Source organism: Chrysemys picta, chromosome 2 (genome assembly GCF_011386835.1).
Source record: "Chrysemys picta bellii isolate R12L10 chromosome 2, ASM1138683v2, whole genome shotgun sequence".
Taxonomy (NCBI): domain Eukaryota; kingdom Metazoa; phylum Chordata; order Testudines; family Emydidae; genus Chrysemys; species Chrysemys picta.
This window is the reverse complement of record NC_088792.1, coordinates 116,381,130-116,403,688: the sequence shown is the minus strand read 5'-3', so window position 1 is coordinate 116,403,688 and position 22,559 is coordinate 116,381,130. Positions and strand designations below refer to the sequence as shown.

Below are 22,559 nucleotides of genomic sequence, written 5' to 3'. Positions count from 1 at the left end.
TCTACCATAGCGAGTATAAACCTCTCCCCTCATTGACTCCTTCTACCACAATCCTTTCCACAGCAAGCAGATGCTAGATTAGAGGAATTTTGCACTGGGTGACTAAAGTTAAGCTCTAGCAGGTCACAGAAGGAAGCAAGATCTAGAGCTGGGAACTCTACACAGAAAATCCCATACTTCTAATATCCATGTGTGAATATCTAGAGACTCACCAAAAATGGTTCAGGTAATCTCCATCATAGCAGTGAGGCTTATCTAAGAGGCAGCCTCTCTCCCCATGACATATTGCTATGATCAGCATATGTAGCTGATCTGAGCTGAAGTCCCATCAGTATGAGAGGGGGCCCTGGACATTTGGAACACACTTCTTCACCCGGTCTGTAATAGCTTGAATTTATCAGCTTACAGGGCATGATGCAAGTCCCAACTTTCCCCTTGCCTGTGAGGAGATGGGTGTTGGCTAGGGCTGGGTATTAGTGGGGTGGACCTCTGGGGATTGTTTGGAGTAACTATATTTATGCTGTTGCTCCGTTATTTCATTTGATCTTGGGGGTGGGGGTGAGAGGGGCGACTGACAGGCCTGTTTGTTGTACACCTCTACCCCGATATAACGCTGTCCTCAGGAGCCAAAAAATCTTACTGCATTATAGATGAAACCGCGTTATATCGAACTTGCTTTGATCCGCCGGAGTGCGCAGCCCCGCCCTCCCGGAGCACTGCTTTACCGCGTTATATCCGAATTCGTGTTATATCGGGTCGCGTTATGTCGGGGTAGAGGTGTATTTTTAAAAGATTGCTAAGGGCCCCCAGAGCACTGTGTGAGCATATTTTATTGTAGTTGATTAAAAAGCCAAATTGAGGGAGGGGGGAGCGGGCACTCTAGAGTAACCTGGTTCTAACCCATGTAGGGAGAGAGTTTCAAAAGCAACCAAGGGAGTTCTGGAACAGCCTTCCAAGTAGAGTAGTGGGGGCAACTTGTTTGAAGACTGAGCTTCATACATTTATGGAGGGGACGGTATGATGAAATTGCCTACAATGGCACGTGGCCCATCGGTGACTGCTTTCGGCAAATCTCTCCAACAGCTGGAGATGGGACTTTAGAGGGAAAGGGCTCTGAGTTACTACAGGGAATTCTTTCTGGGGTGCCTGGCTGGTGGGTGTTGCCCACATGCTCTGGGTCTAACTGTAAGGGGGACTGTTGGCCCCTTACTAAAACTCAGTGGGGGTGTTTTGGTTGGGTAGCTCTCAGCACTAAAAGGGGAAGGGTGAATGGGAAATCAGGAGCCTGAGACTGACAGTCCCCAGGAACAATGGGGAGAGGCCAATGCTCCAGGTCAGCCTGATTGACAAGGTGGGCAGGCTAATGAGGGAGTCAGGAGGCCAGGGGGGTCCTGTTCTCTGTGTGAGCTGGAATTGCCTGTGTCAGACAGAGCGGGGCCAAGCTAAGGAGAGAGCAGAGGCCCAAGCTGAGCTGGGGAGCAGAGGTGCGCCAGCCAGAGTCAGAGACTGAACCAGAGAAGCAGCCCAGGGAGCTGGAGGCAGATCAGCAGCTGTGCTGAGGCAGAGTGGTGGAGCTGGAGCAGTCCAGAACCGGGTGTGGTGAGCAGCTGGGAAGAGCGAGGGGGACCCTGGGCAGTGGGCCGAGCACAGGGAGATGCCCCCAGCCAAGACACCTGGCAGGCCAGACTTGAAGGGGGATTGTAACCCTGACAGGGCAGGGGTGACGCTGGGAAGAAGGGTTCTGCCACCTAGAGCCTGAGGGTGTGTGGCCACCGCCAGAACAAGTGTCCGACCCGCAGCACAGCCAGGGGCTGAGAAGGAGGCCTGGGACTTGTGAGGAACAGACTGAACTTCCCTTACATTCCAGAGACGCTGGTTGTGATGTCCCCTGCCACAGAGCGGAGTGATGGGTTTTCCTTTAACCTTTCCCATTTTTCCTTATTTTTTTAAATTGGTTGCTGTTTAATAAATTGTATTTGCTTTGAACTGTATGTAATGATCAGTGAGTCAGGGAAGCGTCCAGAGCAGCGAGAGCACCCTGAAGTGGGGACACCCTAGCCCCTGCCCTAAGTGGCCATGACAAGATTGGGGGTCGAGCCCCCCTGGAATCTTGAGCCCAGCCTTGTTGGGGTTACAAGGTCTCTGCCATCCAGGAGAGTGGAAGGGGAGCCCTTGAGGTCAGGCAGGCCTCTGGGTAAAGGAAGTGGGAGCGAGGACTCAGATCCTTTTGCTAGCCCACTTCACCGGGGAGATATATAAACCAGGAAAGTTCCCCACAATAGCGGGACCCTTCCTCCGCTTACATAATTGATTGCTGTATTTGGGATCGGGAAGGAATTTTCCCCTGGGTCAGATTGGCAGAGATCCTGTAGGTTTTTTCACCATCCTCTGCAGCGTGGGGCACGGGTCACTTACTGGTTTGAACTAGAGTAAATGGTGGATTCTCTGTAACTTGAAATCTTCAAATCAAGATTTGAGAACTTCAGTAACTCAGGCAGTGGTTAGGGGTCTATTACAGGAGCGGGTGGGTGAGGTTCTGTGGCCTGCAATGTGCAGGAGGTCAGACTAGATGCTCCTGATGGTCCCTTCTGGCCTCTGAGTCTGAGTTGAAAGCACAAGTCCCATTACTTGCTCTCTCATGGCCGGTTGGTAACGAGCATCCTCACAGCCCTCTGTGCAATGTTAGTGGGGTCAGACCCTGTCCTGGTGTATGACACCTGTGGGGAATTTATCTTGATACTTGCTGTGGGGAGAAGCCAGGTGGTTGGTACATGAGATAACACATTTGCTACAGTGAAATCACTGGAAGCTCTGGACACTGGCATCTTCCATCCTTTCTACCCCTGTGAAGGACAAAGGGGTGCAATGTTGGCATCTACTGGCCATGAGTATAGGTCAATTTATGGAGCAAACCCCTCGGCACCTCCCTGTGGCTTTTCTCTGGCCCAGGAATGCAGAATGCAGGGTTTAGAACTCTGAGACGCTGATCTTAAAAACTCTGCACCTGGACACTGCACAAGATGCACTTCATGATGTGTTAAGAACAGGTGGCAAATTCAGACCTGATGTAATCTGGTGCAACTCAATTTTTCTGATTTATACGGGTATGAATTTGATCCAGCAAAGCAGTAACAAGTGGAATAGATGTTTATCATTTAAAACACAAATCTTTGGTTTATTAAAAAACAGATTGTACAATTTCACCTGAAAATGTTAAGAGCTTTTTGTCTCCCTCTACTTAAACTTGGCAGCTCTGGAGAAGAGCCAGGACATTAGCAGGAAGCGAGCCAGAGCAGCATAAAACAGACAGTCAGAAGCAAAGACCCAGTAGATCTCAGAAAGCCATATGACAGTCAAGAAATAGTTCTACAAATACCTGTAACTTTCGACCTTATATTCACCTACTCTACCCCATCTATATTTACCTAGTTATCTACAGATGTCACTATCCCTTTCTGCATCCAGCATATCTATTGGCCCACTAACAGCCACTTACCATACTAGGCCATAGATCCAACCCCTCCTTAACCCCAAGCAATTTGATGTTGAGATATGACATTCCAAAACCACTTCAGAAGATTGTTCAAAAAAAGCCTCTTTTTCAAAGTTATATAACTCAAAAATGCTTTGTTCAGCTAATATCCAACATTCTCCAAAAAATCTCCTGTGCCAAGACAATGCATTGCCAAACTTCAGGTGGATTTATTTTTAAAGCTAAAGAATTAGGGGTTGGCATTAGGATCCTATTGGAATCTCTCACTCTGTCTTAGCAGTACTATTTGTTTCATGGAATTTACAATCTGGTTATAACTCCCACAGAGCCTCTCACAGTGTTTCTAACACCTGCTGAGACACTTGCAGATCTTCTAGAGGCTTGGATTTTTTGTAATAATGACAAAAATGTCCATCTAGCCTTAATGCACCATTTCTCATTGTGGAATAATGTATCAAGTTAGCTTTTGAAATATGTTTTTACACAAACATTGGGGCTAGATTCTGACTGGGACTACACACCCATGTAAGGAAGAAAAGGGGATCAAGAAGCCTTAGAGCCCTGCATAGGCTAACTGGACATTAGGCTTCTGAACATAGGATTAAGCAGGGACTGCATGTTCCCCTATCTCTTCCTGCATCTTCCAGCAAATGTGTGAGGAGTGGAAGTAGAGGGGAACAGATTGGGTGGAGACAAGGCAGCTATGCCAACAAGGGGATGAGAGAAGCTGGGTTGTAATTTACTGCAGATATAGACAACAGCAAAGTACTACTCCCAGAGTCCCACAGCAAGGGGGAAGCAGGGAAGGAATTGTCTCTCTGAATCACAGTGCCTTCTGGTGCGAGTGCCAGACTTGTGCAGCTCATGGTTGTGCCTAAAGACCCAATCTAGCCCTAAGAAGCTATTTCAAAAAATGAAACCTCAGCATTTTCTGTAGCTTCATCGTAATTAAAAATAGGCCAGTCTGAATATCCTCAAACTCACCTAAAAATATCTCCTGGAGCCTAAGAGTCAGTAAGACATTTTAGGCAGAATGGTGGTGAAAACTGCAGTTTATAATAGAAACTGCCATACAGCATCTTTTAAATACGGGGTCACTATTGAAGTTCAGTAATACACGTCAGGGGAAGAAAGTAGGGAAGAGTGGAGGTCAGTGCACTATGAAGAGTGACCACCTCCAACCCGCTCTTTTCCACTAAGAGGAGAAATATTTCTGCCAGGGTTACTGTCAATAAATGCCAACAGCTGACTAGGATGAGGCTGCAGAATGCACACCTAATAATCTAGGTTTCTCATGCTTTTTTCTTAATTACATGGCTTCCTTCAAGTCCTCATCAGTCCTCCTTGTTGTGGTTTTCTTAATATTTTAATCTTAACTGATGTGCAGTTGCACTTGAAGCTGAAGTGCAATGCTGGATTAAGTTACTGAAAGACGAGTTAGGAGATGACTTGGCATTAGATACGTTGTTTGGTTGGATAGGTAATCCGAGTGTACAAAAAAAAAAAACAATACTGAATACAGCTGGGGTGACATTTCATTGTTGTCCATATAGCCTCTAGACAGTATTTTTAGATTCTGTCATACGTTATATTTTTTTGTATGGTACTGAAGGAGAATGGCTGTCCTCTGAACCTTAGGGCCCTTGAGAAGCGTATCTCATAAGGCTATTCCACTGAGCACAACTGTATTTTAGTTATCTAATGGCTTTTTTACAACTGCCTCTGGCTGCATGACATAAGTGTAGCAACAAGTTAAATTTAAACTGCCCACAACACACAGTACATAGGAAATACTTGATCAAAAAGTTGTCTTGAACAGTGCATGGAAGGTAAGTGAAATTGGGTTTTTGTGTACTGTCAAGGGGAGCAAGTTTCATAGCTGGAGATTCTATATTGAAAATTCCCTACCCTACCCCATCCAGAGTGCACTGGTGGGGACTGTCTGCAAAATTGCCTCTGACTAAACATCACAGTGGTGCCTGGGTGGGGGAGAGTCTATTCATTGTAAATTCTTGGTTTTTTTTTTTTTAAATCAGAGCTTTAGAAATATTTTAAGTATATCTTTACTGAAAATACCACAAAAAGAGTTTTGGAAGATACATAGTCAGTGGAGAATGATGATGAGTCCAACCCAACATAAATAAAGCCCCTAATTTTTGGAGGTAAATAATTACCAATGTGTTTCAATTTTTCTTTCTTTTTCTAAGATCATATTAAGAGACTCCCATGTGCCAATGCCGAGATAGTAAAGAAACTAGGTGGGTGAGGTAATATCTTTTATTGGATCAACTTCTGTTTGGTGAGAGAGACAAGCTTTCCAGCTTACCCCCAGACCTGAAGAAGAGCTCTGTGTATGTCTTCACTTGCAACATTCAAGCCCTGCCGGAGCAGCATTTTAACATGGCTGTGTAGTCACTATAAAAAACCCACCTCCACAAGGAGAGTAGCTCCCAGCTCTGGTGCACTGTCTACACTGGCACTTTACAACACTGAAACTTGCAGTGCCCCTGAGCGAGAAAGTTGCAGCACTACAAAGTGCCAGTGTAGACAAGGCCTGGGAAACATACCCAGAATGTCACAGCTAAATATAAGATAGAACAGATTAGCAGAAAGTAGTTAACACATTTCAAGGAACCATTCGATGTGAAGTGGCCTGTTAACACCCTTCCAATTATGAGGGGAAAGGAAGAGGAGAGGGAAGGCAGCTGAGGGGGTGGGTTGTAATAAGCCATAAAGCCAGTGTTTCTATTCAGTCCGTGATTTTTAGTGTCTAGCAAAGTTATGAATTTAAGGGACCAACATGGCTAAAATGACACTGCATACGACAGTGCTGAGATATTGCCATTTCTCAAATGGTTGTGACACTCAGACTTAGGCCTTGGCTCATAGGCCTGGTCTACACTATGAGTTTAGGTCAACTTTAGCAGCATTAAATCGAATTAAGCCTGGACACATTCACACGACGAAGCCCTTTCTTTCGACTTAAGGGGCCCTTTAAACCGGTTTCTTTACTCCACCTCCAACGAGGGGATTAGCGACAAAATCGGCCTTAGTGGGTCGGAATTGGGGTAGGGTGGATGGAATTCGATGTTATTGGCCTCCGGGAGCTATCCCACAGTGCTTCATTGTGACCGCTCTGGACAGCACTCTCAACTCAGATGCAATGACCAGGTAGACAGGAAAAGCCCCGCGACTTTTGAATTTCATTTCCTGTTTGCCCAGCGTGGAGAGCACAGGTGACCACGCAGAGCTCATCAGCACAGGTAACCGTGATGGAGTCCCAGGATCGCAAAAGAGCTCCAGCATGGACTGAACGGGAGGTACGGGATCTGCTCGCCATATGGGGAGATGAATCAGTGCTAGCTGAACTCCATAACAGTAAACGAAATGGCAAAATATTAGAAAAGGTCTCCAAGGCCATGAAGGACAGAGGCCATAACAGGGACGCACAGCAGTGCCGCGTGAAAATTAAGGAGCTAAGGCAAGCCTACCACAAAGCCAGAGAGGCAAAAGGAAGGTCCAGTGCAGAGCCGCAAACATGCCACTTCTACGCGGAGCTGCATGCCATGCTAGGGGGTGCAGCCACCACTACCCCAACCGTGTGCTATGACGCTGTCACTGGAGAAACACACAGGGAAGAGGGCTCAGGGTACGAGGAAGATGAGGATGAAGATAATGTAGATAGCTCACAGCAGCAAGGAAGCAGAGAAACCGGTTTCCCCAACAGCCAGGATATGTTTATCACCCTGGACCTGGAGCCAGTAACCCCCGAACTCACCCAAGGCGTGCTCCCAGACCCTGAGGGCACACAGGGGACCTCTGGTGAGTGTACCTTTGTAAATATTGGTTTAAAAGCAAGCGTGTTTAATGATTAATGATTAATTTTCCCTGGCAATTGCGGCCAGTACAGCTACTGGAAAAGTCTGTTAACGTGTATGGGGATGGAGCGGAAATCCTCCAGGGACATCTCCAGAAAGCTCTCCTTCATGTACTCCCAAAGCCTTTGCCAAAGGTTTCTGGGGAGGGCTGCTTTATCCCGTCCGCCATGGTAGGACATTTTACCACGCCAGGCCAGTAGCACGTAGTCTGGAATCATTGCATAACAAAGCATGGCAGCGTATGGTCCCAGTGTTTGCTGGCATGCAGACAACATCCATTCCTTATCGCTCTTTGTTATCCTCAGGAGAGTGATATCATTCACGGTCACCTGGTTGAAATGGGGCGATTTTATTAAGGGGACATTCAGAGGTGCCCCTTCCTGCTCTGCTGAACAGAAATGTTCCCCACTGTTAGCCACGCGGTGGGGGGGAGGGGTGAAGTGATCATCCCCGATAATTGGGTGTGGGAGGGGGAGGGGGGTTAGTTGGGTTTGTGCTGCATGTTAACCCGGAAACCGCAGCCCCTCCTTTTACATTGCAAACCCATTTTAAATGGCCAACCCAACTGGTGCTTCATATGGGAAATGAGGGCACTACTGTTTGAAACCATTCCCATATGTTAAGAAGGTTAAAAAAGCCAAAAGACTGTGGCTTACCATGGCTGCCTGCAAGCCGAAATCTGTTGCCTGGCACTGCGTGAGTGATCTCCCACACCAAACCAGCAGGCCCTCAATATAAGAGGAAAAATGCGACCTTGTAATGAAAGCACATGTGCTGTGTAATGTGAACAGCAAAATTTAACGTGAAAGAGTGTACCCATTGTTCTCTAAAATGTGTCTTTTTTAACCACCTCTCCCTTCTCCTCCACCTGCTGCAAATGTTTCTCCTTCACAGAGGCTAGTGAAGATTAGAAGGAGAAAACGGCAGACTCAGGATGATATGTTCACGGAGCTCCAGATGTCCTCCCACGCTGAAAAAGCACAGCAGAATGCATGGAGGCAGTCAATGTCAGACTACAGAAAAGCACAGTATGAACGAGAGGAGAGGTGGCGGGCTGAATTGCGGGATGAACAGAACAAGTGGCGAGCTGAAGATGATAGGTGGCGTCAGCTTGCAGACAGAAGGCAAGAGTCGATGCTCCGGCTGCTGGAGCATCAAACTGATATGCTCCAGCGTATGGTTGAGCTGCAGGAAAGGCATCAGGAGCAGAGACCGCCGCTACAGCCCCTGTGTAACCAACAGCCCTCCTCCCCAAGTTCCATAGCCTCCTCACCCAGACGCCCAAGAACACGGTGGGTGGGCCTCCGGCCACCCAGTCACTCCACCCCAGATGATTGCCCAAGCATCAGAAGGCTGGCCTTCAATAAGAGTTAAAGTTTTAAACTGCAGTGTGTCCTTTTCCTTCCCTCCTCCCCCAACCATCCCGGGCTAACTTGGCAATTATTCCCCTAGTTGTGTGACGAATTAATAAAGAATGCATGAATGTGAAGTAACAATGACTTTTTGCCTCTGCAAGCAGTGCTCGAAGGGGGGAGGGGAGGGTGGGGTGGTTGGTTTACAGGGAAGTAGAGTGAACCGGGGGCGGGGGGCGGAGGGTTCATCAAGGAGAAACAAACAGAAATTTCACACCGTAGCCTGGCCAGTCACAAAACTCGTTTTCAAAGCTTCTCTGATGCACACCATGCCCTGCTGTGCTCTTCTAACCACCCTGGTGTCTGGCTGCACGTAATCAGCGGCCAGGTGATGTGCCTCAACCTCCCACCCCACCATAAATGTCTCACAGATATCATGGAGCGCACAGCAAGCAACAATAACAATGGGGATATTCTTTTCGCTGAGGTCTGAGTGAGTCAGTAAGCTGCGCCAGCGCGCTTTTAAACGTCCAAATGCACATTCCACCACCATTCGGCACTTGCTCAGCCTGTAGTTGAACAGGTCTTGACTACTGTCCAGGCTGCCTGTGTACGGCTTCATGAGCCATGGCATTAAGGGGTAGGCTGGGTCCCCAAGGATCACAATAGGCATTTCAACATCCCCAACGGTTATTTTCTGGTCCGGGAAGAAAGTCCCTTCCTCCAGCTTTCGAAATAGGCCAGAGTGCCTGAAGACGCGAGCATCATGTACCTTTCCCGGCCATCCCACGTTGATGTTGGTGAAACGTCCCTTGTGATCCACCAGGGCTTGCAGCAGCATTGAAAAGTACCCCTTGCAGTTTATGTACTCGGTGGCTTGGTGCTCCGGTGCCAAGATAGGGATATGGGTTCCGTCTATCACCCCACCACAGTTTGGGAATCCCATTGCAGCAAAGCCATCCATTATGGCCTGCATGTTTCCCAGAGTCACTACCCTTGATATCACCAGGTCTTTGATTGCCTTGGCAACTTGGATCACAGCAGCCCCCACAGTAGATTTGCCCACTCCAAATTGATTCCCAACTGACCAGTAGCTGTCTGGCATTGCAAGCTTCCACAGGACTATCGCCACTCGCTTCTCAACTGTGAGGGCTGCTCTCATCCTGGTATTCTGGCGATTCAGGGCAGGGGAAAGCAAGTCACAAAGTTCCATGAAAGTGCCCTTACGCATGCGAAAGTTTTGCAGCCACTGGGAATCGTCCCACACCTGCAGCATGATGCGGTCCCACCAGTCTGTGCTTGTTTCCCGGGCCCAGAATTGGCGTTCCACGGCATGAACCTGTCCCAGTAACACCATGATTTGCACATTGCTGGGGCCTATGCCTTGTGAGAGGTCTATGTCCATGTCAATTTCCTCATTACTCTCGTCGCCGCGCTGCAATCGCCTCCTTGGCTGGTCCTGGTTTTGCTTTGGCATGTCCTGGCTCTGCATATACTCCAGGACAATGCGCGTGGTGTTCATAGTGCTCATAATTGCCGCGGTGATCTGAGCGGGCTCCATGATCCCAGTGCTATGGCATCTGGTCTGAAAAAAGGCGCGAAACTAGTATCTGACGGACGGAGGGAGGGAGGGGCGAGTGACGACATGGCGTACAGGTACAGGGAATTAAAATCAACAAAGGTGGCTGTGCATCAGGGAGAAACACAAACAACTGTCACACAGAATGCCCCCCCCCCCAAAGATTGAACTCAAAACCCTGGGTTTAGCAGGCCGTTGATTTCACGGAGGGAGGGCGAAGCAGATGAATACAGAACAAATCTATTTTTTACATCTTAAGCTGGCAGACGATGGTGCAGCATGACTGATAGCCCTCAGCATCTTCTGGGTGCTTGGCAGAAAATACTGGGCGCTTGGCAGAAAATAGCATACTATGACTGATAGCCATCATTGTCGAGACTGTTTGATAGGACTGAGCATGTCTGCCCAGGTGTCCATGATTGACAGCCACTGCAGTACGACGACAACGGATATCAATCGTAATATACCATCTTCTACCAAAAGGCAAGGGGCTGCTGCTGTGTGCAATGCAGCCCCACGTCTGCCAGCACCCAGATAGCTGATGAAGGCTACCAGTCATACTGCACCATCTACTGCCAAAAGGCAATTAGCTGCTGCTGTGTAGCAATGCAGTACCACGTCTGCCGGCACCCAGATGACATATGGTGACAGTGAGCTGAGCTGAGTTGAGCGGGCTCCATTCTTGGCGTGGTATGTTGTCTGCACAGGTAACCCAGGTAAAAAGGCGTGAATCGATTGTCTGCCGTTGCTCTGACGGAGGGGGAGGTGCCTGACGACATGTACCCAGAACCCCCTGCGACACTGTTTTGCATCATTCAGGCATTGGGATCTCAACCCAGAATTCCAATGGGCGGCGGAGACTGCGGGAACTGAGGGATAGCTATCCACAGTGCAACGCTCCGGAAATCGACGCTAGCCTTGGTACTGTGGACGCGGTCCGCCAACTTAATGTGCACACAATTGGCTGTATACAACCGATTTCTATAAAACCTGCTTCTATAAATTCGACCTAATTTCGTAGTGTAGACATACCCATAGATAAGTTCATGGAGAATAGGTCCCTCAATGACTATTAGCTAAGATTGTCAGGGTTACAACCCTATGCTCTGGGTGTCCTTACACCTCTGACTGCCAAAAGATGGGATTGGATGATAAGGGATGGATCACTTGATAATTGTCTTGTTCTGATCATTCCCTCTGAAGTACCCTGTCTTCTGGCCATTGTTGCAAGCAAAATACTGGGCTAGATGGACCATTGGTCTGACTCAGTATGACCGTTCTTATTAGATTAGTGATATCCATGTAACCCATATTTTATTCTCTTCTGGAGCATACTGGCTGCATTGCACACTTCAGCTGTTTTGACCACCAGTAAGGATAAATCATTAGACATTTTTAAACAGTTATTGCTTAAGTGTGTCACAGAAATATGTATAAAGAACAAAGTGCTGGAATCTGAGTAAAGCAACGTTAACATTACTGTAAACCATAACTGGTGTGAAGAACAAAGTAATATATGATTAGAACACCTATAAAGCCGTTTTGGCAGTCTAATCTAAGATCAAGGGCTTACATAAAAGTAAAAACTGGAAAACAGATGTCTTCAGATTCCTCCTCCTCCTCCTCCTCCTCCTCCTCCTGCAGCCCAGCTGTAAGATGCTTCCAAGGAAGCAGTACACCATACCTGTTGAAACCTGTAATGTATGTCAAGTGTTCTGGTACCTGGATAGATGGCTGCTTGATCCAACTGAGTTTCCTGGTAGGACTGATCTTCACTGGCATTGGCGCAGAAATGAAGCTCTTGGATCTAAGTGGTCACAGACATGAGTATGCTTAGCTGCCTATTCATGGACTTCAGCTTAAATGTTTTGAAAAACTGAGAATGTCTAATGGCCTCTTCCTTTTTTGCAGGAGCTGAGGAAGAACAGATTCTATTTTTGTTTTAAAGTTAGCTATTGCAGAAATCAAATATTTTAGTTAAAATGAATTGAGTCCAGTCTGTTTGCAGCAACTTCCAGCAGGGCTGAGAGCAGCCTAATAATGTCTTGTTAGTGGGCCTGCCAATACTAGGATGGTGCAGAAGATGGCAGAGCAGAGACCAGCTGAGTGATCTCTTAGCTGCTTTGATGTCTGAGTGTCAAGAGCAGAAGAGGACATGGAGACTTGGCTCTCTAAAAGCCTTTTCCAAAGCCCCTGTGCTTTGCCTGTCCCAAATTCCATGCATGCCCACACCTGGGATGCACTTTTCTCAGGCCCGATTTTCAACCTGCCTGTACTCACCTATAAAAATTTTGCAACTAGGTTTCATTCTGTAGGTGTGGAAGCATGCATACCCACAGGCACTGCTGCAACAGGTACTTGGAAAAACTGTCCTATAATCTCAACTATCCAAACCCCTTCAACACAGAGGAGAAAAACTTCCCTCATTCCTACATGAAGGGAGTAAGACATAGAAATTATGGTGAGAGATGTGTGGCTAGTGCTCCTTATTCATGCAGCAGAGAAATACTTCTAGCCATATGGTAATCAGTCCTTTCACAGGTGTGCAAAGTGGCATGCAGGAAGACTCCCCCTTCTCCCTCCCCCCCCCCCCCCCAAATCTTGTACAGCATGAGCAAGTGCCTCTCAGTGGTGGTCCCTGTAAACAGGAGCTAATCAATGCTTTATCTAGAAGTTACATTGCCCCCAAAGGGGCAGAGGAAAGACATGGTCGTAGCCCTGTGCTTCTCCCGTTTCATTGGCCAGAAGGGTAGCATACCTGGAGAAGTGACCAGTGCTATCATTATGAGGAAGGGTTGCATGCTCAACATGATCCATAATGAGCAGCCCTGGCACAATTTCTCCCAATGACCTCCCAGGGCCCGCACAGCTGCCTATGCAGGACTGTGTGTGAATCCCACAACCTTGCCTTTTATGGGTGACTTTCCGCTCTGTCTCGGCAAGGAAATAATTATGATCTGTGCTGCAACTGTTAATCAGACTATTCAGTGGCGTGCCCCCAATTGTATCCTTCAGTAGCTCCCGATAAAGGACAAAAAGTAGCCAGGTAGAAGAAGTTTACCCTGTAAGGACCAGCTAAATTTGAGAAAGCAAAGAAGGCTGAAGAGCAGTTAACGTGTCAGTGATGGAGTGCTGAGTTTGTAAATCTCAGCGAAAACTTGCATTTGGCAGCTTTTAGACTGGTTGAAGCTTTTCCAATGATTTACATCTGTTATGTTTACACATCTGGGGAACTTATTTAAATCATTGTTTCCCCATATGAGTGGGAATCTCAGGCTGTATATAACAGGGGGAAGTGGACACAGCGTTGACATTGATATCTGTGAAAATCTATTAAACACCTCAGTTATGTGAGTAAAGGTAGCTGAACTCAGGAAAAGCTTAGCAAAAAAGAGGCCTGTCCAGGGTGCCGCCACTTCCAGGAGCTGCCTGAGGTAAGTGCCGCCTGGACGGAGCCTGCACCCCAAACCCCCTCCTGTACCCGCCCCCTCCCACACCCAAACTCCCTCCTGGAGCCTGCACACTGAACTCCCTCCCACACCCCAACCCAGTGCCCCAGGGTCAGCCCGGTGAAAGTGAGTGAGGGTGGGAGAGAGCAAGCGATTGGAGGGAGGGGGGCTGGAGGCAGCAGGGGCAGGGCCTTGCGGAAGGGGCAGTGTTTGGGTTTGTGCTATTAGACAGTTGGCAACTCTAAGTTTTAGGGGTACATTAAGAAAATGTGATTATCAGTATATCAGCTTCCTCACTATATTAAAAGTAGCAGAGGTAGAGAATAGCAGAAAGCTACAATCTTAGAATAAAAACTAATGGCATTAATAGTTCTGAAAAAGGGCACAGTGGAGTATTTTGAAAATGTTTTTTGTCCTCCATTTTTAATAACCTCCTAGAAGCTAAGTGCCTCACTTCTCTGCCTCTCTTTTCTGTTTTGTCAAAACATTGAATTTCTCATATTTTTGAATGTTAACAAGCAGCAATATTTTGACTCCAATTTCAGTTGATACAGTACTTATCAGGCTAAGCCATTTGTGTTTGCATTCCAGCAGCATTTGTTACAACTTGTATATATTAAAAGTTGCATTAGTTTAACTTTAAATAGGTTTTAAAATTGATTTTGTTAAACAGGTGTAAAACTCTGTGGGCATTCAATTTAAACTTGGCTAATTGATATTTAAATCTAAATCACTATAAACCAAATTCAAAGTGAACTGAATATCCACACAGGGTTTTACAGTGGTCTAACTAAACTAGTTTAAAATCATACCTTTAGTTCATCTGGTGCAACTTGAATATAAACAAGGCCTTGGTTATCTACTGCTTCAGTGCTGACAGATGGAGCAAAAGTCACAGGTGCATACTATGGGTAAAAATGTAAGGTGGTATAAGTTAGTGCAGACACATCTAACTTGGACAGCCTTATATTCAGTCTCTCTTACAGATATTTACAACCACTCTAGCAATGCGAAAAGGAATCAAGTTGATATACCTTCAGAAGCTGAGATGTGGAAGAAGATGTCCATTGTATTGTAGGGGCAACTTTAATTTATATATTTTTCTAGCTCCTTGGCATGTAGATTCACCGACTTAGACTTCTCTACACATTGGCAGAACAGGTGTAGGTCTGATGTAGGTCTGAGGAAGTCTGACCAGGTATAAGGATGTATAAGCTAGTATAATTGATATCCTCTCAGAATGTGGCTTACCAAGGAGATATGGGTGTACTACTTTAATCCTCACTAATTCATGATCTGGAAGAAAGTACATAAAAGTAAACATGAATCTTAATATTTCTACAAAGTGACTGTATCAAACTTCCCCAATATGGAAAAATCTCCATGAGAAGGTATATATAATATAATATAATATAATATAATAATATTATAATTAAGTAGGTTCACTTTCAAATTTATTTCGTTATATAAAGGGTGACAATCTATATGTAATCCACCAGTTGCTTTATGTGGGGTTATACAGTTATCCTTACCACTTGACAATGAAAAGTATACTAATCCTGTGCAACACCCTTTAATCTACTCTAGAAGTAGGTTTTAAATAAACTTTGATACGCTATAATTGCTGCTGCCTGGTAACATTATCATCGAGATATTTTAATGTCATTTTATGCCTCTGTAGACTGGATTTTAAAACAAAGTTTCAAAAGATTAAAATATAGTTCCAAAGGCCTCTCCTCCCTGGAGTAATCGCCAATTTTTCCTGGTTAGTAATTCAAAGTTACTAAATATACGTGTGAAGTCCTGCTATCAATGAACCTGAAAAAAGAGTTGGTGGATTCTGTATCTTCTTCCAATATTGGGCTGTCTTGTTCAATGTTGTAGTTTATCTTTTATATGCGATTATCCCTCCCAGCAGAGATCTGTCTAAATTTTATCCCATAAGGGATTAACAATGGGATCTCTGTGCCAAACGTTTTCTTTTCATAATGCCTTGTGAGAGGGATACATGTTTGATGTATCTCCTGGGGCTATGGGGTAAAGGTACCCTATTCATAATGTATGTCTTTATTAAGTATGTCTGATTGGTATCTAAAACAGATTTCTTACAAATGGTCTGCTCCTTAAAACCCTTTCTCAACTGAGTACCCCCATGACTAATCCAGTGTGAGTAAGAATTGCTCAGATGAGGAAGAATTCCCAAGACTGGGCCTTTAGGTTTTTATTAGTTACAAAACTAACTATAAAGTTAAAAACTACTTTTAGTTATGTCTGCTTTCAAAATGCTTTCTCGCTGTTTATGTTCGTATTTCACCTCAACCCCCTGATTACAAGACAGGAAGTCTTTTATAAAGACTGCCCTACATCGAGAGAAGGGAATCCATCTTTTGAGTGCTGCATGACCTTTGTTCTAGTTAATCCTTCTTTTACGCTGCATAATTCCTTCTCCTTCTGCACTATAAATGCCTCAGCCAATAGCACTGATTCTCATTCAAATCCTCACTGGACAGCCTTTTGTTGTGATTGTTTCTTTTTCTCCAGCCTTGCATGATAAAAGATTTAGGTATTTTGGTATAATTGTAAATTTATAGCTTTGTTTAACGTGAGGAGTGTGGTTATATATTTTAAATTGGGTTAATCTTCACACACTAACATCATTAAGCTAATTTCAGAGAAATTATCTAAGGGTTTGCAAGGGGCAGGGAGAACTATCAATAAAACATTATGGTGAAGATTTTATATACACAAAATAAGGAATTTCAAAACTATAGGATTGTTGTAGGAACAATCAACAATGACCATTTGAATGGCTGTATTTGTAATAGCCCTTAGGTAGTAAGATAAACTAACTCTAATGCCCAGATCTATCACACCGAACATACAGCCTTCTGTGATATGCAAGCCCCAGAGAAACCCTTGCATAGAGGTTATGTACTGAGCCACTCTACTCTGGGATCAAGTGGGAGTAGGGGGAGAACCAACACTGTTCCACCATTGCTAACACCAGTTCAGGTCCCCTGATGTGGAGAATCAAAGTGTCAATGGATCACTGCCTCTACCACAATGTTAGTCTCCTTGTCAATTAGACCTATTCAGAGCAGGGTTAAAAATAGCAGTGACAGCCAGCAGCCCCTCTATGGCAAGGTTCCTAATTTTGCTAGCATCTAGGGAGCTGAGGTGGTGGTCTTTCATATATCCCATTGTTGCTATTTCCTTTCAGTAGGCTATGTGACAGAGTACAGTGTTTGCTACAGCTCCTAGTCACCTCACTCAATGGCTCTAGAAGTGCTGGCAGAAAGAGGGGAGAGAAAAGGACCCAGCCAGGTCTCAGCAATGGATGGTTTTATTTAAAAAATAAATTACACTGGACTTAAGGGAGGAGGTGTCTCTGCCCCTCCAGTCACTGGAGAGGGCAAAGCGGCAGGCTCCTGACCCCATTTGTCATGGGAGTGGACACTTTTCAAACACTTTGTTATGGGGGTGTCAATAGGTGAGTTCTGCCTTCCTTTCCCACTGGGGAAACATTCTCTCTTCAGGGCCACTTTTCCTTGGCTGAGTGGCCATCAGCACAAAAGTCTGATTGAAATAGATACATATCAGGTGGTCAGTCATGGACTGCTCTCCTGGAAAGAAGTCTGGCTGGGGAAAACACATCAAGTCTTCCAAGGGGCAACTTCTCCCTCAGAAGCTGTTTCTATGGGCAGCAGAGCTTGGAAGGCTCATAGAGCCTCTATGGAGCAGCAAATGAGGAAGGAGATTTGAGACAAACAAAGTTCTCTGTACTCATGCAATTAGAAAGTCCTGAGTTTCAATCCTGTAGCAATGGAACTACCCACTGAATGAATAATCATCTCCTCACCTTTATTTGATTCAAAAGGGCGACCAATGACTCATTCAGCCATGCGAGATTCAACAAAACCTATCAAGTGGCACAATCTCATAGATGCACAGAGTATGGGGAATAGGAAGGAAAAGAAGGGTTGCAAATGCACTCTACAGGTATTGTAAGTAGTGGGAAAACAAGTGTGCATGTGAGTAGATGTATCCTGCAAGGGAAGCAGCCCTGTATGATGAAGAGGAGACTAATGGGTAGGTAGGAATGGACTTAAAGTAAATTTCAACTTTTTTTTTTTTGAGATGGCTTGTTAAATTTTATTTATTTAACTTGTTAAACTGTAATTTATTTTCATGAATTTTCTCTTTTAAAATAAACAGATTTGGGGCCACAGGAAAGAGAAAAGCACATGGTAGACTCTTCAATTTCCCATTGCAGAATTGTGTCTTTAGGAGCTTCTAGATGGCCCTGGATTTAATATTGCAGGAATATGGTTTTTAAGGTGACCAAACTGAGGTGCTTAAAAACAAGAAGAAAATTGATGGTACTGATCTAGCTAACATATTCACACTTAGCAAAGAAAAAGATATGAAACTGTGGCTGAGAAACCACATATGGAAAATGAGTTAACAAAGACACTGCATTTACTGAATAAGTTATCAGAGAACATTCACTGAATCCTAAAGACAAATAGATGTATTTCTAAACATGAGCTGACAAAGAGGTGAGGCATGAATAAGCAATTGGACATGAGAAAAGCAAAAGAAAATGTACCCTCCACCTCTGAGCAGTGGGAGTTTTCCTGCTTAAATTACTGAGATAAACAGTACATTCAATGTGAATGTAAGATGAATTGAGAGCACGGGAGATAGAAACATTTTCTTGAGCCACAGAACAGCTGATGTTTCCATACAATGCTTCCCTAATATACAGGGAATATATATGTCTAAATCAGGGGTAGACAACCTATGGCACGCGTGCCAAAGGCGGCATGAGAGCTGATTTTCAGTGGCACTCACACTGCCTGGGTCCTGGCCACCGGTCCGGGGGGCTCTGCATTTTAATTTAATTTTAAATGAAGCTTTTTAAACATTTAAAAAAATGTATTTACTTTACATACAACAATAGTTTAGTTATATGTTATAGACTTCTAGAACGAGACCTTCTAAAAACGTTAAAATGTATTACTGGCATGCGAAACCTTAAATTAGAGTGAATAAATGAAGCCTCGGCACACCACTTCTGAAAGGTTGCCGATCCCTGGTCTAAATAATAACTAGAAAGAATACAGTACTTTGTTTTCATGCAGATTCTTTCTTGCAAACAAGTCAAATTCTGTTATCCTCAGTGAGGTAAAACTTCCTTTGACTTCAAAGAGAATTTTGCCTGAGTAAGAACATCAGCATTCAGCCCCCTAATAGTTGGTCTACATTACACTGAATTATCACAAATATACACAGAAACTGTCAGTGTGATCCCTCAAAATTGGGATCTAGCAACAGCATTCCATCTAACACATCATCCAGTTGCTGGGGTGTTCGTAATCTCTCCAGGGTTAATTTGGAAGAAATGAATGCTTTTAAGTAGCCTTTTGAGTTTGTGCTACAGATAGCCTTGTGATCCACATGACCTTATTGCAGGTGGAACACTGTGTGACGGACAAGAATCTGGATACGATGACAAAAGCTTTCAGTCCTGTTGACATGCTTGTACTTCCAAGCATGCAAAGCTTGATCTCAATACCTCCAGTCATTCCTCTTGTTCTCACTTCACTTTGAATTGCTGAATATAGTCAGGCTGGGTTCTCCCATTGTGACAAATCACTTCAAAAGAAGATGGCTTACTTACTGAGGAGCGGACGCTAAACTCATCAAAAACTTTGATGAGTGAAATGTGAAGTAGAAAACAGTAATGTTAAATATTTCACGAGGGTATCTACCCAGGGAAATAAAAGATTAGAAAAGCATTACATTTAAGAACAAATGTCTCACTCCTTCTAGGGTAGTGAGAATTTGCCATTAGGATTACAACATTACATTAAAGGCTGAGGAGGTCTTTTTATTTTTAACTCCTATATTCAATACTTTATTATATTCTCAATTATTTCATTAAGGCTGAAATTTTTCATGCGTGTGCTAGTCCTAACAGGGAGACTTTTTTTTTTAAGTCTGAAGAAAATCTATGTATTTTTGTGTTATCAGAGCATGAAAAAAACAGAAGTTTTCACTACTTATGTTTTTTTCCCATGTGCTTTTATTGTGCTTTGAAAAATAAAAATATGGCTAGTATTTATAACGGAAAATGGGCTGATTTCCAAATCCTCACTGGACAATGTATAATTTGTTCTGTTTTTGGAGAAAATATAGGTTAGGTAATAAAGAAATTAAGTAATAAATTATCAATAAATGAAAATAATGTACTGCATGTATGTAGTAATTTATTTCCTTACTATGTGTGTGATATCCTGTTATGTACATGCATGAGAATCCATATATCTGTTCATACTCAGCCTCTGAGTTTATGGTACATTCTTGCACTCTGGCAAATCACTGTACTTCTGCAGAACTCTGAATTTCCTCTCTCAACTTTCAGATGATGTCAGGAGGCCCCCACAGGCTGCTAGTAACTTTCATATATGGGCCAGCATGCCTCAAACATCAAAGTTCACGTGCCCTCTTGTACGTCCTGCCACAGACTCTGTGAAATTTAAAGTGAAATTTATTTACATGTAATTTAAATAAATACACAGGCAATGAACAAATGTTAGGTCCTGATCCATTTAGGCACACTTCTGCCATCATGTAGCACCTGACTCCATACAAAATACTACATGGATAAAAGGAGTCATGAATCTTCACCTAATTAAGGACCTAATTCTTCATTTCTAGTTCACTAAAATCTCCCACTTAAGTCAATAAGAGGTTTGGGTACATGAGGAATACAGGATTGGATCTTAATTACTTTTCTTGTCTCACAGGTGGCTTTGAACCTTCTCAAATGTGTCTCCACATAAAACAGATGCCTAATGAGTTGTAAGAAAAAGGAGTGTTCTCAAGTTTGGAAAGCACACACAGCAGATTTCACTGTAGTTTATTACTCCAACGGTATCCACTTCTTCACCTGTTCATCTCTGTTTCCCTCATTGATTTGTATAACACCGACCAATCATAAAGCTACTATTCAGATTGTCAGCACATTAACATAAAGCCCAGAAATTTATAATGGCCATAAAAATTTGCTCTAGCATGAAACATGATCTTGTGCCAAGAGAACATTTTAAAAAATAATTTAAAACACCACCACCTTATTTTATTATGAAAAGCTATCTGAAGAATGAAGTCCATGCTGTTAGGGTTTTTTAATTGGCTACCCTGCAGTCACTATTTTCATATAAAATGCCATAAAGATTTACAGTGGCCTGGCAGAGTGCTCAGGTAGAGAAGCTAGATTTAAAAGGGGCTGACAGCAATGGTTTCTTAGGTGGTGTCAAAAATACACTTGTTAAGAGCAATGAAAAAATACAAAGCCACCTAGCAGACTTTATCAACTTGCACTGCTATGGATTTTCAGAATTAATACATGTACATTACAGATATTCAACCAATGGGAGCTGTTGCAATCCATTGGGTAAATAATTAAAAGAAAAGCACAGGTATACATTACACCACCAACAGCTGTTGGCAACCCAGTGCCCAACCCTAATTATACATTAACTCAAACAGTTTACTCCCCAGTGTAACATCTCATGTGTTTGAGGCATTTGTTGTGTATATTAAACCTTAAACTTATAACCTGCCATTTAAAAAAAATAAGGTCCAGAATGTGGCATCAATCACCAACAAAACCTAGTTTCAAAAGTAAGGCTGCAGTCTTGCACTGGGGTGTGTGGGGAGCACCAGCCCTTGTGATATTTAAACTAGACTAGACCAAATGCACTGCAGAGAACACACTTGCAGTGGCAGGGAAGTAACCGGATGATCTAATATGTCTCCGACTTTTATGAGTCAGTGATGTTCATGGACATCGGATAAGCCGTTTCCTGTGCGGCCCCAATGACACAATAAAAGTGGGGAGTGGCCGTGCACCTTAGTCCCACAATTACACTGCAGCAGAGGCGGCAGCCACTCAGAATCCGATTCTGCCCGGATTTACAGGGCATGTTAGTCGGAGCTTCTAGGGGAAAAGGGGGGCGAGAGATCACAGACATTTCAGTGGTACCCCCACATCATCTGTTGTTGGGTTTCCAAAATTTGAACCCAAACCCCCCCCCCCCCCCATAATTGACATTTCAAAACGTGAAAACTGTTGATCAGCTCTAGTGGGACCCCACCGAGAACCCGGGGGCAGGGGAGTAAATCAGGGCGGTATCCGTCCCTTTGGAGAAGAAGCCAGTAAGCCTACAGCCGGCGAAAGAAGGAAGGTCTGGGGGAGCCCTTCGAGTGCCTTGCAGGCAGCTGCCCTGTGGCCAGGGGGAGCAGGTCTGGCTCCTGAGGTAAGGGTGCGTGTTAGGACTGCTCTAGCGTCTCCAGATATTAAAGATTAATCTTTAATTACAGATTACATCATGTGATGAAACCTCCAGGAATACCCAGAATTTAGCCCCCTAGTTACCTCTGGAATCTGCCCCAACAAAAAGTGTAAAGTTTAAAACGTGGTCACTAACGTTCATACATTCTGCAATCAAATAAAGACCAAACAAGGCTCAGTCCCCACTAAGCCGCAACACAGGGGCCACCCCCAGCCCTGGGGAGATAGATCGGCCCCCACGGGTCTGTGGGGTTGCAAACGCCTTTGCTTTGTGCTACCTTCGCTGCCCCGGAGACTTGCTGAGCTAGGCACGGGCGGGGGGACAAGCGGAGCCGGGGGAAGCAGCCAGCGGGGGCGGGGGGATCCTCACTCCGCACAGATCCGAGCGGGGCGGTGGCAGCAGCAGCCCCCCGCCCCTTGGCTGTTTCCGCCTCCCTCCCATTCAT

At 44.6% G+C, this 22,559-nt stretch overlaps 1 protein-coding gene across 1 annotated transcript; it reads left to right on the top strand.

Annotated features, from left to right (window-relative positions):
- Positions 1 to 6,592: 6,592 nt before the first annotated feature.
- LOC135981118 (uncharacterized) lies at positions 6,593 to 8,766 on the top strand. Its single transcript, XM_065582408.1, has 2 exons — positions 6,593 to 7,312; positions 8,240 to 8,766. Exons 1-2 carry the CDS (start codon positions 6,766 to 6,768, stop codon positions 8,743 to 8,745), a joined length of 1,053 nt encoding a protein of 350 aa, XP_065438480.1. The 5' UTR covers positions 6,593 to 6,765; the 3' UTR covers positions 8,746 to 8,766.
- The last annotated feature ends 13,793 nt before the right edge of the window (positions 8,767 to 22,559 follow it).